The sequence below is a fragment of the Agelaius phoeniceus genome, chromosome 1 (genome assembly GCF_051311805.1).
Source record: "Agelaius phoeniceus isolate bAgePho1 chromosome 1, bAgePho1.hap1, whole genome shotgun sequence".
In the NCBI taxonomy this organism is placed as follows: domain Eukaryota; kingdom Metazoa; phylum Chordata; class Aves; order Passeriformes; family Icteridae; genus Agelaius; species Agelaius phoeniceus.
This window is the reverse complement of record NC_135265.1, coordinates 66557228-66570121: the sequence shown is the minus strand read 5'-3', so window position 1 is coordinate 66570121 and position 12894 is coordinate 66557228. Positions and strand designations below refer to the sequence as shown.

General features: G+C 43.5%; 1 protein-coding gene and 1 long non-coding RNA gene across 2 annotated transcripts in view; one reads left to right on the top strand and one right to left on the bottom strand.

The window, feature by feature from the left end:
* Window positions 1-4582, bottom strand: part of ADTRP (androgen dependent TFPI regulating protein) — a 30266-nt gene extending 25684 nt beyond the window's left edge. The window contains exon 1 of the mRNA XM_054648412.2: window positions 4165-4582. Coding sequence (XP_054504387.1) covers window positions 4165-4317 — 153 coding nt within the window. The 5' untranslated portion in view covers window positions 4318-4582. The remainder of the gene's footprint in view (window positions 1-4164) is intronic.
* LOC143694426 (uncharacterized) overlaps window positions 1-12894 on the top strand; it is a 92294-nt gene that overhangs the window by 21154 nt on the left and 58246 nt on the right. The gene's annotated exons all lie outside the window — the stretch shown is intronic.

Below are 12894 nucleotides of genomic sequence, written 5' to 3'. Positions count from 1 at the left end.
GACTCACAGTGACAAAGACAAAGCTCAATTTTTATCTGGTGCAGTGATCAAAAGGGTGTTTCTGTTTAACTAACCTGACATGATTTACTTTTGTGTATAAGATCTTGCCATATGTGTATATTGAAATCTCCAACTAGTACAAATAAATCGGGCTCCAAGCTCTGCCCTTTAGGGAAGGATAAATCCAATATTCTGAGCAAGTTTTTAGACATAAAAGTCAATATTTAGTGTAGACACATCCATTCACATGATAGTGTCTTGGAAAATATCTTTACTAAATACTGGGCCTATTCTGAAATAAATACAAAGCAGCTTTCAGGACAATTGAAAAGTATTTCCATTATGAAAGACAAAAGTATAAGGAATAAAGTGGGGCAGGAATACAAGTAATAGTTTTTAAAAGTGCAGTGTGCTCATTATGCAGTGATTTACTAATGGATTGTAAGCAGTGAGCAGATTTTTATGAGCTCAGATATTTCAGGGAATGAATGATTCTGCTTGCACTGTTTTGTGTCAATTAATACAAAATTGGTTTTATCTGTCATTTCTGCTTCTTCAATAATGGGTCAATAAACCTTTTTGATACAAAGCACACTTATCCTTTTTTCCCCCTACAAAAATATTTCCTTACCAAATCTTGATTGCTATGATCATTAAGAAGATGGATCTGAAGCAATGTCAGAGATGTAGCTCTCTTGGGATAGCCACATGACTAGCAAGGAATTGAATGAGGTGCTAAAAGAGGGTCATATCTAGAAGGAATTCTTTCAGCGTCTCTCCAGCAAAACTGGGAGACAAGCAGCATTTCCATCCTCAGAAAATGTTAGTTTTCCCAGTATTTATATTTCAGATTACAGTGAGGCAGCCAGAGCAGCTTTCCACAGAAAGAAATTTTTAAGTGCTATTCCAAAGAAATAAGAGAAATTTTGGAGGGAAAATTTCCAAGTGATTCTGACAGCCAGTGCCAGAAGGCAGGCAATCCCAGTCTGGCAGGACACAGGCAGAAGAGCTGGACAAAGGCAGTCTCTGTGTTCCTGGCTCTGGGGAAGCCTCCAAGGCACTGCCCAGGCCTGCCCAGCACAGCAGACCCACTGAACCAGAACAGCCCAGTGTGAAGCTTTTGCCAGCTCTTCTTCCCCACAACCATAACTCCCAACATCCCCAGGTGTTTTCCAGGGCTGTGTCCAGACTGACCAAAATTCAGTGTGTTGCATGTGCACCCAATGGACAAGTGTGATTGACAGGCACCTCTTGTTCCTCCATGATCCTCAGCAACAACAGGGAGTGGCTTAATGCCAGACCATGGGATGAGTCCTTTAAGTCCAGTGGAGCCCCACAGAGAGCACCACAGCATGTGGGACATGTTGTCTTCTCACCCATTTCCTCTCTTATACAGCAGCTCAAGAACATTTTGCCACCTTTTTGCTGCTGCTTTACCAAAAAATGCTACCCTGTTCAGCAGGAGAAGGAGGGTTACACCATTTCTTTCCCTAATGCCTCTTCATTTTTTGGCAATCCTTTCTTGAAATAAATAAATCTCTGAAGAAGAAGGACTACCATTCATGAAGGAGTAATTTTGCACACCCTTTCCCATTGCCACATTTTCTGCATGAGATAGGCAATATCTTCAGCCCAAACCATTTCTCTTTTGGCTGGCATCTCCATTTCAGCATTGGGATCAAATCAATGAGTGGTTAAAATTTGGGAGTCTGGGGAGACTGGGGAAGTGGAGCAAGAGCCCTCTCTCATGGAGATCTAATAAAACCTGAGCTGTTCAGCACATCTGTAAGTGAGCTGGCAAAGGGAGCAAATACTGAGATGGTACACTTTCGTGACTCTGATGTGGGCTTTTTCCCTGTCAAAGTGACCTGACTGTAAAATTGCCAAAGAATCTCAGGATACTTAGTGCCTGAGTGATCAAATAGTAGGCAAAAATCAGTTGATAAAAATTAAAAAGCAGCTTCAATTATATATTTTTCAACAGTGAGTTCTATATTAGCTGTCACTATCCAGTAAATAAATATTAGTCTCAGTGTGGATTGCTCTCTCAACTTGCTGTCTACTTGCCTACCAGTGATCAAAAAAGTCAAATAGAGAGTTAGGAGCAGCCAAGCAGAATTAAACTACAAACAAGGAAACACCTTTAGGCCACTGTATAAGCCCATATATGCTCATAACTTGACCTCTGTGGCCTGCTCCACCTACTCCCTCCTGAAACTTGAAAAACTGCTGCAAAGGGTGACATGGATGCTTTAATGAGAAGCAACCCTTTGTGAAGAGAAATGAAAACAGTTTGGACTTCCAGCCTGCAGAAAACAGTAACTAAGAGGATAATCTAATGCTATTCTAATTTGTGGCAAAGAAAACGTGAACAGGGATGGATGATTAAATTACAACGCAGAAATAATGAGGCATCCAGCTCAGCTGTCAAGGAAGCAGGTTTACACCAACAAAATGAACTGCTCTTTCACACAAGGCACACTTGCCTCATGGCACAGAGGAAAGGGAAAGTATCAGAAGTATGAACAGGCATGTTTTTCCTTTAGATAGATGAAAGGAAGGCTTTGAATAGATATTCGCTACCTTAGCCTCGATTTATTTTTTGGCTGGCTATGCTAGTGGGACAGTAAAACTATGGAAACTTCAGTTCATGCTTGTACATGCTCTTGCCTTGTGCAGCCTTTCCCTTATCGTCCACTGCTGGTCACTAAGGGAATCTGGATGACAATTTCAGTGAGTATTTCTTCATCCCAGAATACTGGGAGATTGGTTACTTGCTTTGTCCTTTTGATCTCATGCTTTAGAGCTGGGTGGTAAATCTCATTATAATGGTGTCAGGGGATGGGAGTGGAGATGCTGTTTTGCCTGAAAGTATGGGTGGTATTTTAGTGGGGTCAGCTATTCCCCCAAAATGGCAATACTGATAAAAAGGCACCATCACAATTAGCAGTGATGCCACCCAACTGCAGTGATATATATGTGTCCTCATCCTCCCAAAGCTGGCTTGGCCACTGAGGAGAGGGCTGGGGCTACCAGAATCCCTGGGTTGTTGTAGTCACTTCACTTGCCATTCACTGCTTCTTGGTTGCAAATGTTTCACAGAGTCAGAGAATGGTTGAGGATAGAGGAAAACCAAATTCCCCACCTCCCTGAAGGTCTCCAAAAGCCCCACTTGGAGCTGGGGAGCCTTTAGGCTTCCACTGAACTCCAACATAGGATGTCTCCTTCTGAAGGCTAAAAGTAGAGACAAACATGCCCCAGACCAGACCTCCCACTGGAATTTAACTCTGATGGTAACACAGAATGGATGAAAGGCTATGTAGGTCCCTGTGGTCATCCTTCAAATTAGCAAGTGTGCCTGAAATTTTTCCCTCATAGGAAACCTCTCCACAAGCCTGGTCTTTCCACCCCACCAGCACTACTTCCCCAAGCTGCTGATGAACACCTTGGACTCTGAACAAGCCTTCTCCCCTGGGGATCTCATGTACTTTCACTTTGAATTTCTATCCTGTGAAATGACAGCACATTAGAAGAACCAGAACACATTACAGTCTCTCTTTTTCTGTGTGCTTTTAGGAAATGTGCAACCAGTTAAAAGCACTGCTGAAACTCATGTAATAACATCACAAGCAGCTCTCTCTACAGGCTGGAATTTCTTTCCCTTGTGTTCTCAACTGATTGTCAAACGAAGCAGGTACTCTGAATGGCTAAATTAGCACGGTGCTTTGCTTTGTTTCACTTTTCCTGTAATTTAAAGGACATAAAAGCCTATTTTAAAAATTGAAGTAAAACTCCAAGCAGTGTTGAAATGTTTTGAATCAAAGTTTAGAAAACAGGCACCAAACTTGTATGTGTCCTGGCAGGACATACCCCCACTTTTCTGTTTTTCTCCTCACTGACAATGCCTCTTTTGCAAGGAGGCAGCTAGCTTTGAAGTACTTTCTGAAAACCAGGCATCTCACCAGTCAATATTCTTTCTGCATGAAACCTGTGAATACATTTCACAGTACAAGCACAGATCCCTCCTTAGTTTCCTTTGGGGCAAAAACCACCAAAGGAAGCAGTTTAACAGCAGCAAATACACCAGCTGCATATGTCTTGAGGCGCAGATGGCAGACAAACAAACAGACATATTGGTATCACTGTACAACAGGATTTGCTTACCAGATTGAGGACTGTCAAATATTTCCACTGCCCACCATAAAGGAACACTTCAGATGGCCGCTCCTCTGTTTTCACGTGTGTGATGGAGTAGGCAACAAAAAAGTACCAGACAAAAGCAAGGCAGTGGTACGTGGCGAGAGTAGAGATTTCCATGCTTCAGCCAAGAGCAACTGACAGCTGCTCTGAAAGCAGCTTTTCTCTTAAGGTGCTCAGTGCATGGGATAAGGCAAGGCAGGAGGGTTAACTTCAGAGCAGCCTTGGGACACGATGCCACTTTGCTCTGGTCAAAAGGAAAAATCACAAGGCTGTGAACTTTGCTTCTATTTGTTTCCCTTTTTACTTTACAGATAGGCTGGGGGTTGAGGGGGATGAGAAGAATAGGCTTAGTCCCTGGATTTAAATGCCTTGCTCAAGATTACCAAAGATTAGTTGCAGAGTTACATAAGTTTTGGGTTGGGTTATTCTTTTGCAAAAGTGGGGGGGAGTTTTGCTGCTGATTTTGTGTAACAGACTGTCATGTGTCGAGTAGAGAATGAAAACAAGTGGCATTTCCTCACTTGTAGCTGTGTGTGCAGCCATGTCTCCAGCTCAGCCTGGGATGCCTCTGTGACTGTTTTTGCCTTGTGCCAAAGAAAGAAGTGGGAAATGTAATGGCCTGTGAAAGAAAAACCTACTTGATTTGTTGATAAGCTATGGAGGTGGTAAGGAAGCTGACAGGATTCATAGGCAAAGGTCCTTGGGGCTGAAAATCTCTCTGGCTGTTAACTTTTTTTTGTGGGAAAAGGCTCTGCCACCTTTATGCTGCTCCCAGCAGCTGAAATTCATCACAGCAGTGCATGGCAGGTTGGACAAACCCTGAGTCACTCTGAAGCTCTGGCAGGGATGGAGACAATAGGGCAAAGGCCTTGGGTGACAAACAGGAAGTGCTAAGCAGCCTGTCTTCCCTCTCTGCTTCTTTATTTGCTGCCATTCACCTTCAGACAGCCCCTCCTCCCTGGCACAACATCATCGCATCATCAGGGCTGAGAAGAAGAGAAGAACCAATACAAAATGACCCTAAAATGAAGGAAACAAAAAAATTTCTATGAGAGTGGTTGCTTTTCCTTCTCCTCCTGCCTCACCAAGCAATCATAACTAGCACTGGAAAACACACACAGCATTTCCTAGAGTCTTCATAACTGCTGCGCTCTCAGCAGTAATTGCCACCTGAGTGTTTCACAGGGGCCTTGATGGGAGCAGGTATCACGCCCCAGCCCACAGCTGGACCTTCCTCATTCAGGATGGGGAGGCAGCATGCTCTTCCTGCCCCTGCAGACACTGCCCCATGAGCAGGGCTCAGCTTTGGCCAAGCAGACTGCACTAAGAGATCTCTTTTTCCTCCCCTTTTAACTGGTTTACAGACGGCATTGAGCAATCTGCTGTGTTTTGGTTTGGTTTGTTTTTATCTGGCTTTTTTTCCCCCTCCTACTAGATGCAAGGCTCCATGTGGGATAATTTCCTATGAACTCAGACATTAATATGCCTGCATGTTGGGAAACAGGCCTCGCACTAAGGCGCTTCAGTATTCTCCTGTGGTTCATTGACTTCTCCCCTAATTCAGATTGCCCACATCCAGATCCCTAAGGCATTCCAGCCACCACAATCCCAGTGAATTATTGCTGCCTCACTTATGAAAAATAAAGACGTAGAGCCTTCTGTGGTTGTTTGAGGTTGGAAGAGAAAACTCCCTGCCAGGAAAAAAAAAAAGGAAAACAGGATGGGATTATGTATTTTTTGTACTCTGACCATCACCAGTCTTTTCATAGAATCACAGAATCCTAGAATTATTTGGGTAGGAAGGGACCTTATAGATCATCTAGTTTCAGTTCCCCTGTCATAGGAAGAGACATCTTCCAACAGAGCAGGTTGCTCAAAGCCCCTCCAACCTGGCCTTGAACACCTGAAGAGATGGACATCCATAGCTTCTCTGGGCAGCCTGTTCCAGTACCTCACCACCAGTGAAGAATTTCTTCCTAATATCTAAGTTAAACCCATCCTCTGTCAGTTTAAAGCCATTCCCCCTTGTCCTGTCACCAAATGCCCTTGTAAGTCTCTCTCCAGCTCTCTTGCAGAACCCCCTTTAGGCACTGGAAGGCTGCTCTAAGGTCTCCCTGGAGCCTTCTCTTCTCCAGGCTGAACAACTCCAGCTCTCTCCACCTGTCTTCATAGGAGAGGTGCTCCAGCCCTCTGAGCATCTCTGTGGCTTTCTCTGGACTTGCCACAACAGGTCCATGTCCTTCTTTACAAACAGAGCTGAATGGGACTACTACAGGTGGGGTCTCATGAGGGTGGCATAGGGGGGCAGAATCACTTCTTTGACCTGACTGCCACACTACTTTTTATGCAGCCCAGGATACATTTGACTTTCTGGGCTGTAAATTAACATTTCCAGGCCATGCTGAGCTTCTCATTAACAACTCCCAGACATTCTTTTGGGGCTGCTCTCAATCCATTCTTCCCCAGCCTGTATTTGTGCTTGGGATTGCCCTGACCCAGATGCAGGACCTTGCACTTGTCCTGGTTGAATTTCATGTGGTTCACACAGGCCCCCTCTCCAGCCTGTCCAGGTCCCTCTGGATACCATCCCTTCCCTCCAGCATGCTGACTCCACCACACAGCTTGGCAGCAAACTTGCTGAGGGTGCACTCAATCCCACTGTCCCTGTCACTGACAGAGATGGAAAGTAGTACTGGTCTTGATGCTTTAGGAATGCCACTTCCACTGCTTTCCACTTGAACATTGAGCTGTTGACCACAGCTCTTTCAGTGCAACTATTCAGTCAATCCCTTATCCACTGAGTGGTGCCTCTGTCAAATTTGTGTCTATCCAGTTTAGCAACAAGGATGATGTCATGTGGGACAGTGTCAAATGATTTGCTCATGTCCTAGAAAATTTAGCAGAAAAGGGTTTTCATTTGCCTTTACAGAATTTCTGGGTAGGGGCAGTGCCGTTATGAGTTGCTGTTCTGTGCCTAGACTCATCCCTGTGACAAAAGGCAGGAAGAGAATAGGACACTGGCACAGAAGGGTCCTTTTTATTAATAGCTTGCATACCAAAGTCACCAGGCAGTCAGCTCTTTTAACAAGTAATCTTCACACCAGTCTTTCTGAGGTTGAGTGCAAGTTAAGAAATGGGAAGGCTGAGCATTCTGCTCAGTAGGTGCCTGAATGCATGCAAATGAATGTAAATGTATGCAAAATGGCAAGGTGTGTTTTTTCTTTTCTGGAGGATTTTGGCCAGTATGACTGGGAAGGTGTCAAGTGCGGTGACAGTTTTCTGATTTGGACATCTGTCCCTCAGACTGAGACCATCTGCTTTGTTTTCCCATATACAAGAAGAAAGATACATTCCCTTCAGCCTAGCTAAGGGATACAATTTGGATGCAGAAACATTGCAAAGAAAGCATGAGCACCAAATAGGATCTGAAATCCAACACTCCATGGAGTCTTTCTTATTTCACAGCCAGTGTGATGTGGCAAGCAAATACACAGGAAAGGTCATATCTTATGTCACCTCTCCATGGGTCTGAACATCAACTGAAGGTTCAGTGGAAGAGGGGATTCAGTCCAAATCTTTTTGCAGTGAGTGGAAAAAGGAAGCAGGCACACACTGGGGTGCAGCAGATGTGCTGCTGCAGATCTAGTGGGACTGTTTAGGGAAACACCGTTTTCCATCTGCTTGGTACCACACCCCAGCTTGCATCTGCTTCTCCCCTGGAGCTGAGCCACATTCACACACTCTGACAATGCTCCCAGTCCACTTCAGGGGCTCATCTGATTTGTGCAGCAATAGCTGACTTTGTGCTGAAGCAAACTAGGAGCTCCCAGTTAGTTCATTAACATGGTTCAGCTGAAGGATAGAACAAGTAACCGGAGGCATAAATCCAGTTTATGTCCACAAAATGTCCTCTGCTCATTCCCAATTCTATGAGAGTGACTTAGGCCAGCTTGCTTGGCTGCATTGAAATGGGTTTGACTCACTCATTTTGTTAGTATGGTTCAGGTACAGAGGTGACAGCAAACAGTGTGAAGTGGCAATATAATTCTGTGTCTTCCCTGATGGGCATGGTATTTCCAGGCCATCGAGCAGCCCCCAGTTAAGTCCATCATTATCATAATAGTGTTTAATTACCACCTCAACCTGCGCTAATGAAGCAGCTGATAGAAACAAATATTCTTGCTTCCTCACTTCTGACAATTTGTTTAGAGACCAGATAGGTGCCTTTCAAATCTTCTTCAGTATTTTTGCACTGGCAAGGCTTCCTCTCTGCCATGGCAGCATCCAGTGATGGCAAAACAAGCAAGAGCAAGGCAGGAAATTTCTGGCAGGTGACAGCAGTTAGGATCAGATGACAGGAACAGATTCAAAGCCATGCAAAAGCCTAGGAAAGATTTGGGGACTTTAAAACCCCCATCTTTGTGCTTAGTTCTCCTTTCTAGGCACCATCTAAGAATAAGAGACTGGTATAGCAGGGGGTCTTGCTTCTGCCAGAGTGATTTTATAAGGTGAAAAGAACACAAGGAGTTGGGGAAGTACATATTTCTTCTAGTTTTTTGATGCATGTTTCTGTCCTTGACACAGTTCTGCTATTTCACATGTCGATTTCCTAGTTTGGTTGTTTTTAATGTACTGCTGTTGTCAGCTGGTTTGCATTAGGGTCAGCATCCGTTGCAAGGGGGGCCCGGGGCTGCTCTTGTGCAGCATCCTCTGTGCAGAATGTGAATGTGTCTGGGGGCTCTTCTTTCCTCCTTCTGGCTCAGCTGCAGGTAGGGCAGGGCTCTGTGTGGAAGATTTTTTTTCCTGACAAGCTCTGTCTGAGAAAGCTTTTTAGCATGTAGTGTGAGGCTGCCTGAGCTCAATGTCCCCAGGGACATCTATGATAACAATTCATTCTATGACAGCCCCAATGTATGAAATGAAACATAATTGACAAAATTGCCAGCTTGGCATAGTCTGCTCCAGGCATCATCAAAACCTGAGGCAAAGTGATATGGTTGGTGTAATTCACAAGACTTAATTCTCTCTGGTTTTATTTGTCTTGGGCTTTGGTAGCTTCTGGGAGTTCTGGTTGAGTTAACTTTTCTTCGCAGTGGTGCGAGTAACAAGTGTAAAAATATTTTAACTTCTAATAAAAGCTGAGGGCTTTACCCAGCAATGCAGCAGTGATAGCAACAAGTAATGGAGATTGATTAAAAATATCCTGAAAGATTTCAGTACAAATTTGAGAATAAGCACTGCTGCAGCATCTACCTAATGTGTGTGGCAAGCAGGAAAATTTTATGATTCTTAGACAGCTTATGCATCCTCCTGCATGCACCTCTCCTCTCTTTCTTGTGTAAGATTAATATTTTTAATATGTATTTTTAAGGAGAAGGAAGAAGAAATGGCTTACCTCATCTCGATATCTTTGTTCTGAATTGAATTAAAAGGTTGTTCCAAAAAGCTAAAATTCAGAGGGATTTCTCAGTCCCAAAGAGATTACTTGTGTACAAGTAGAAATTGGATTCAGTAGTTGGAAGTATTTGCTTAGATTTCAGAGTGTCTCACTCTCATTGAGTTGGCTTTTAAACTGTGTGTTTATTCAGACTGCTAAATGAAATGTCACTTTGATCCAAGCCCAAAACTTCCTGTATAACAATGATTTGACATTTCTGACTCTTTTAAATGAATGAGAATTATGACATCAATCAAAACAAAATCTTTTCAGCTAACAACTTGGATTCTAAAAGTAGATATGTTGAAATTAAGGAACATTTTATCAGAAAAATGCTTGCCTATCTCATTATCTCCTACTTATAGGGGAAATTAGTAATTGTTTACCTTACCACCAAACCCCAAGAGTGTGTTCTTTCTTGGCAAGGTTAATATTGTTTAGAGATAAAAGGCATGTTTTTCACTTATTTTCCACAGCTTCCAAGAACTTATATACTTTTTTTTTAAAGGGATATATAAGTTACTTCCTAATTTTACCTTTTCCCTTTTCTGTCAGAGAGGCAAAATTAATATATGACTATTTAGAAATATTGTGCACAAACAACCTGAAGTTCAGAGTGAAAAAACCACACCACAGTGTACTAGGGAAAAATGCCAGGGTATTTATCCTGCATGCACATAGTATAACTGATTCTCAGACTCTGTCCTAGAAAATTTTGTTGGGCAAGCTAAGATATGCTTTTTTTTTTTTTTTTTTTTTTTTTTTTTTGCTTTGGCCTTTCTAGAGGGGGGTCAAGAACTTGTCTTGTAAATAGATGTGTGTTTGATAACATACTGCATATCATGTTACTCTTAATGTGGTCTATTTATAACCATAAGTAATTATTCCACATGCAAGGCAATAGAGATCCAGCGCTGACTCCACTAAGTGCTTCTGACTTGGTGTCATTTATGTGCAACTTTATCTTAGATAATATTGGATTATCTATTAGATAATAAGAACTATACTGAGTATTAGTATAGTACCTAAATCTGTTTTCACAACCTTTGGTACTCAGATTGCAACAAATGCAGAGCAGAGCATGGAACTGCTTATCCCTGCCATGCGCATGGAGAAGGGTAATCCAGAGCAGTGAAACGGTGTTCTGGTCACATGAAAATCTTCTGCTGAAATGTAAATTAATGATTTTTCCCATTAAGTCCAGATAACTCTGAATCATGGTGGAGGAAAAAACATAATTCTGCAAGAGATGTTGAAGAGATTCTGGTTTGCTTCCCACCACTGGTATAATCTAGATGGATGACTCAGTGGGTTACAAAACATGTGTAAATGCCAAGAATTTCCTAAACCCTGCTAGATGCTGGGACCTTGCAAGCTGGCCAGAGTGGCAAGTACAAGGATCTCCTCTCCCTTGGGACACTAATATCCTTTGTACACCAAATCCATGTCCAGTTCCTGCTCCAGTTCCTACCAGGCACTGAAGAACAAAGTAATTTTTTCAGTCTGTCAAAGACAGGATAAAACAAAGGTTGCACTGTTTTAATGATGCTAGCAAAATAATGAAGTTTGAACCAGTGGGTTGGTCCAACTGCTGTTCAAGCAATGGGTACAGAGAGTGGGTTTCCTACATAAGAGCCAGTGCTGTGGTTTTCATAAAAAATATCAGCAGTGTCTGACACAGCTTGTGGCTCTGAATCCTACTTGTGTACGGAGCAGTCAGCTGTTAGTAGGCCCTTGCTGGAGCAGGGGTTACTCAGAGGGCTATTCCGGCTCAGGCACAGCCTAAACCCCCTGCTCAGCTCTCCAGGGAGGCATTGCCATGGCAATCAGCCTCTAGCTGGGCACTGTCAGCAGGCAAATGTTGGGTTTACCAAATCAATGCTGCTCTTCATCTCCCCCTTCTCAAACAAAAAAGCAAATCCTGCAGCGGAAGCTGTGTGTGATACCAATGATATCTCAGTGTCTTGGCTGCTGTTCTTCCCCAGCAATGTATGAGTATTCCTGCAACTGTGAAGAGCTGGCAAATTGCCCCTATTGTTCAGACCCTTTACCCCAGGAAGTTCTCTGAATTTTCTTGTTTCTTTGGTGAAGTTGGGATGGGGAAGGGGCAAGCCCTGCCCTGCTTCCCCAAGCTGAAGTGGCCTGCTGCCTCTGCTTCATTTCTTCTTATCCTGCTCACCAGGACCCTGGTAACCCCCACATAAAGATATTTCCTAACACCAGCACCTTTCTGAGGATGTCAATCCACTCCCTCCAGCTTCCTCTTAGTTATCACATGTATCCACACTCACTGTAGCTCCTAATTTTCACAGGCCTTCCTCCCTGGGTGGCTTCTCCTACCTCCTTAAGGTGACGTGTATTGCCCAAAGAGCTGTGCCAGGCATGACCAAGTTCCGGCCCACAGCACCTGCCTGCAGTAACCTGTGCTCTAGCAGTGCTACATGTGAGGGAGGTGGCAGTACAAGCACTTTCTTTCTGCTTCTGAGCCTTTCTCTTGCTCTGCAGGCTGTGCTTTGGGCACAGCTTGAGCTTGCCCTCTGCAGGGGAGTGAGAGGCAGTGGGGAGCCCTGTGCTTCTGTAGCAGCTGTGGCTTACCTTTGCATCTGCAGCCAGGGCCTCTTTACTTGATTTAGCGTGTCACAATTTCACGGACTGGATTGATTTAGTGATAGCTTCCCACAGGGCATTTTGCCATAGCTGTTCATAAGACTGGCTGTCTCCCATAACAAAGTGTTATCCTTCAGGAGTTATCCGGTGTAGAAATGAACTTGAGTGAGGGGAAGAGGGAGGAAAAAAAAGACAAAAAATATTCTCCACAAAATCTACTTTTTCATACACCTAAAGTTTCCTTCTCCCACTGTCAGTTCCATTACATGATGTGCATTCGTACATTTCCTTTCCTTACAGCTATTTTCAGTGCTGAGGAGAAGTGCCTCCAGTTTTTGCAACATTTCATTTAATTACTGGTCAGATAATCAGATGTATTTGTGGGGAATTTGAGACTGGAATAAGGCCATTTGGTATGAAACTCTTGTGCTGCCTCCTTTTCCCTGCCCTCTGAAATCATGCTGTGCTTCATTAACACTAAATGTATTTGCAGGATCTGAACCTTCTCAGTCATGTGCTTTAGCCGCTTAGTGAAAACATAGGCAGTTTGTACACCTTTATGTTTCTGGGATCATCTGGTGAAGGGAGGCAGTGTTTGCTGTTCACTTTCCATCTCAAAGCCTTGGAGTTTTCATGCATTCTTGCTTCCT